General features: G+C 55.8%; 1 protein-coding gene across 3 annotated transcripts in view; it reads right to left on the bottom strand.

The window, feature by feature from the left end:
- The window catches only part of CFAP99 (cilia and flagella associated protein 99), a 45,387-nt gene that overhangs the window by 24,085 nt on the left and 17,575 nt on the right, over window positions 1–3,727 (bottom strand). For all 3 annotated transcript variants that reach the window (XM_037733411.1, XM_037733410.1, XM_037733412.1), the window contains exons 3-4: window positions 2,471–2,615; window positions 1,352–1,446 (exon numbers count right to left, since the gene is read on the bottom strand). In XM_037733411.1, the coding sequence (XP_037589339.1) occupies window positions 1,352–1,446; window positions 2,471–2,615 (240 nt within the window). The remainder of the gene's footprint in view (window positions 1–1,351; window positions 1,447–2,470; window positions 2,616–3,727) is intronic.

The following is a 3,727-nucleotide window of genomic DNA, read 5'->3' on the forward strand; positions in this document are numbered from 1 at the left end:
AAAAAAAAAAAAAAAAAAAAAAAAAGGAACGTGAAGCTAGTAACAGAAGAGCAGAAACCAGTGTCCTCTGGTTTCCAGGGTTTGGTTTCTGGTTTTCGGGGAAGTTGGCCTGGCTCAGTCTCTAGGTATCTCCTAGTGAATGCCATCAGTTTTGCTTCTTTTTCATTGAAATGAAGGCCTTGCTTAGGATAACTCTGTAAATGTGTACGCGTCATGAGTCACTTGTTTCCATGCAGATGAGAAGCGTTCACTATGTGCACCGTGCCGGCCCGGACTGCGCTCCCCCTCCTTCCACCTGCTCGGCGGCCCAGGTGCTGTGTGAGCCGCCAGTCCCAGGTCCTGGGGCTGCAGGCCCGGTGGGCTCTGCCCCTCCAGGTCTCCCACCTCTCCAGGCTAGGAGCACCCCCTGAAGAGTTAGCTGCTTCCTTTAAGAGAGGCCTCGAAGATCTGGGCCCCAGGGCTTTCCCACTGTCTTCTCCAGGGAGTGTCTTCTGGGCTGGAAACGGTCACCTCCACGCAGAGTAAGGAGGGGCAAGCCGGCGGCTAAAAGCTTGGTCGGAGAATGGACTATGCTACCGTCTTGCTGTGTGACTTACCCTCTCTGTGCCCCAGTTTCCTCAACCCTGGGAGGAATACCATGTAGGAGCTACCCTGCTGGGTCATCGTAAGAATGAAGCAAGAACAGGCACCGTGAGTGTCCAGGGAAGCCTGGCACTCCGTGGGAGTGGGCAGTAGCTGGCAACGAGCAGCAGGCCCAGGCCCAGACGTTTCAGTCCAGAGGCCTGGCTCTGCCAGCTTCCCACACAAGTGGCCCCAGGCAGGCAGGGGCTTGCGTTCCTGCAGGCTCCCCTCAGGGTGCCAGTCCTCAGAACTGTCCCTGACCGATTCCCTCGGGCCCCTGAAGCTGCACAGGGAGGAGAGGCTGTTCCGGGCCTGGGATTTGGTTATGAGTCAGAAGAGAACCCCCAGGAATGGAACCAGATTCCCCCAGGACAAAAGCAGCACTTTCACCAACACTAGTCGGTGCGCGTTGGTTTTTTATATTATTATCATTATTGTTTGTGTTTCAGAGACAGGGTCTCGCTCTGTCACCCAGGCCCAAGTGCAATGGTTCGATCATAGCTCACTGCAGCCTCAAACTCCTGGACTCAAGTGATCCTCCCGCCTCCGCCTCCCGAGCAGGTGGGACTAGACGGGTGCCACCATGCCCGGCTTGCTCCTTCTTTGAAATACAGAAGAAAACCACCAGAGTTTCTTTCAGTAAAACCAACCAGAAAGGCGAAAGGTGGGCAAGGGTCAGATGGACCTCACTCGTGGGCCTGGTGGCCTTGTGGGCAGGTGGGGGGCTCACCTTGCACATCTTGTCCACGGGCTGGGACTTGATGATGTCACAGAACAGCTGGAAGCCGAGTTCCTCCAGCAGGAATGTGGCTAGGTAGCAGATCACTGGAAAACAGGACGCCTGTCAGAGGCTAAGGGACATCACAGGGGTGCCAGGGGTGTGGCAGGACCGGAGCCCAGGGCCTCCACCTTATGGGGGCACACAGCCACAGGAAAACCCCCACCCCTCAGGGCCCTCCTGAAAATACAAGCAACACAAACAACATCGTCTTAGAGTGCGATGCATTTGTGGTTTCAAAGCACTTCGACATATACTCTCATCTGCTACGTTCTCAGAATTTGCAAAGGTAAAAGTGAAATCATTTTGGACTTGTCAATTCTCAGCATCTGAATTGTCACCTCAAGCCAGCTGGAACGTGAATAACCCTGGGCCCAGGGTTCCCCCAAGGCAGGAACTGTAACAGGCCCCTAGCCTGCGGCCGAGATGCGCTGCCCTCCATAAGGCCCCAGCTGGGTGGCGAGGGGTTGGGGCAGGAGCCTAGCTCAGGACTGGCACCAGCTCCTCGGCTCAGTCTTCTAGTACCCTACAGCGCTTGCCCCACTCCCCTCCCTGCCTAGACGGGGCAGCAAGACCCTGTAGAGGGTCCCAGGTCTGCCCTGACCTCTCCCCAGCAGCCCTGGCCACCCTGCTTGCAATGGTCACCATGAAAGCAAATGGCCATCAGAGGCTGCGGGCAGGCCTGGCAGTGACGGCCTTTGTATTTAATCCCCCACAGGACCGGTCAGACTGCTGCCATGTGATCCATCTTGCCTACAAGCCTCAGGCTCAGTGGTGGCTAGGGGTCAGCCTGCGAATGGCTCTCATGTTGTCCAGGCTGCCTTTGGGAGCTCGATGCCCTAAACTGGGCTGGCAGAGCTAGGTCCGTCTGCCTTGAGGCATCGGTTTCCCGTCTGTGGGGTTCTGGTCCGCCCCATGAGGACCAAGTGAGGTGAGGGGCCAAAAGCCTCTATTGCAAGGGCACGAACGGGGACTGGCCCCACCTGCCCGCCACCTGCCTACTAGGCCTTTCTGCGGAGAGCCCAGTGAACCGTCTCTGTGGCCTGGCCCTGGGACCAGCTGGGCACCTACCCTTGAAGCGGCTGCGGTCGACCCTCAGGCAGAGTCGGCCATCCTGCGCGTAGAAGGCATCCACCACGACAGTCAGCAGCTTCCGGTACTCGAGGCACCCAGACAGAACCTCCAAAACAAAGCCCTGCTTCCGGGGGCTCAGAGCCTGGAAGAGAAGCAGCCGGTGGGGGCCCTGGCTGGGCCGGGAGGAGGGGGAGCCGCTCCGCATGCTGCTCAGGCCCCGTGCGGGTGGGAAGTGGGCAAAGGCAGGGGTGGGAAGGGCCTGTTAGTGGGGCCCCCAGGGCAGCTAGCAGTGTCTCCCCACTCAGGGACTGGTCCCCAGATTCTCCTGGGTTGGTAAGGTGAGGTGGGGGAAAGGAGAAATAAATGAAGATGAGGAGACAGTGCAAGGATGTGTGGTGCTGGCTGATGGGGACAGACCAACGCGGGGGCGGGGCAGAGGGCACCAGGGCACTGGCCACGAGAGTCTAATGCAGACAGAGCTTCGCTTTGGTCCAGTGAAAAGCTTCTGCAGATGGAGGGCGGTGATGTGAACGTGCTCAGTCCCACAGACTCTACGCTGAGAAACGGCTGCCACGGTACACGCTACGTCATGCGTATTTTACCACAATAATGTTTTCAAATGAACTCATAAAAGTTTTCTTTTTATTTATTTATTTATTTTTTAAAGACGGGGTTTCACCATGTTGGTCAGGCTGGTCTTGAACTCCCGACCTCAGGTGATCCACCCACCTTGGTCTCCAAAGTGCTTGGATTACAGGCGTGAGCCACCGCACCTGGCTTTTTTTTTTCTTTTTTCTTTTTTAAAAGGTTTTCAAATGAATGAATAAAAAAATAACCAAAATGAATGATGCATGAGCAAGGAACATCTCTGAAGAGCTCATCAAGCATGAATTGAGCCAGGCATGGTGGTGCACGCCTGGAGTTTCAGGTTGGGCAACAGAGCAAGATCCTGTCTCAAAAAAAAGAAGGAATCTTGGCCGGGCGCGGTGGCTCACGCCTGTAATCCCAGCACTTTGGGAGGCTGAGTCGGGTGGATCATGAAGTCAGGATTTGAGACCAGCCTTGCCAAGATGGTGAAACCCCCTCTCTACTGAGAATACAAAAATTAGTTGGGTGTGGTGGTGGGTACCTGTAATCCCAGCTACTCGGGAGACTGAGGCAGAGGTTGCAGTGAGCCAAGATTATGCCACTGCACCCCAGCCTGGGTGACAGAGTGAGACTCTGTTTCAGGAAAAAAAAAAAAAAACTGGTTTC

This window comes from Cebus imitator, unplaced genomic scaffold (genome assembly GCF_001604975.1).
Source record: "Cebus imitator isolate Cc_AM_T3 unplaced genomic scaffold, Cebus_imitator-1.0 Scaffold522, whole genome shotgun sequence".
Taxonomy (NCBI): domain Eukaryota; kingdom Metazoa; phylum Chordata; class Mammalia; order Primates; family Cebidae; genus Cebus; species Cebus imitator.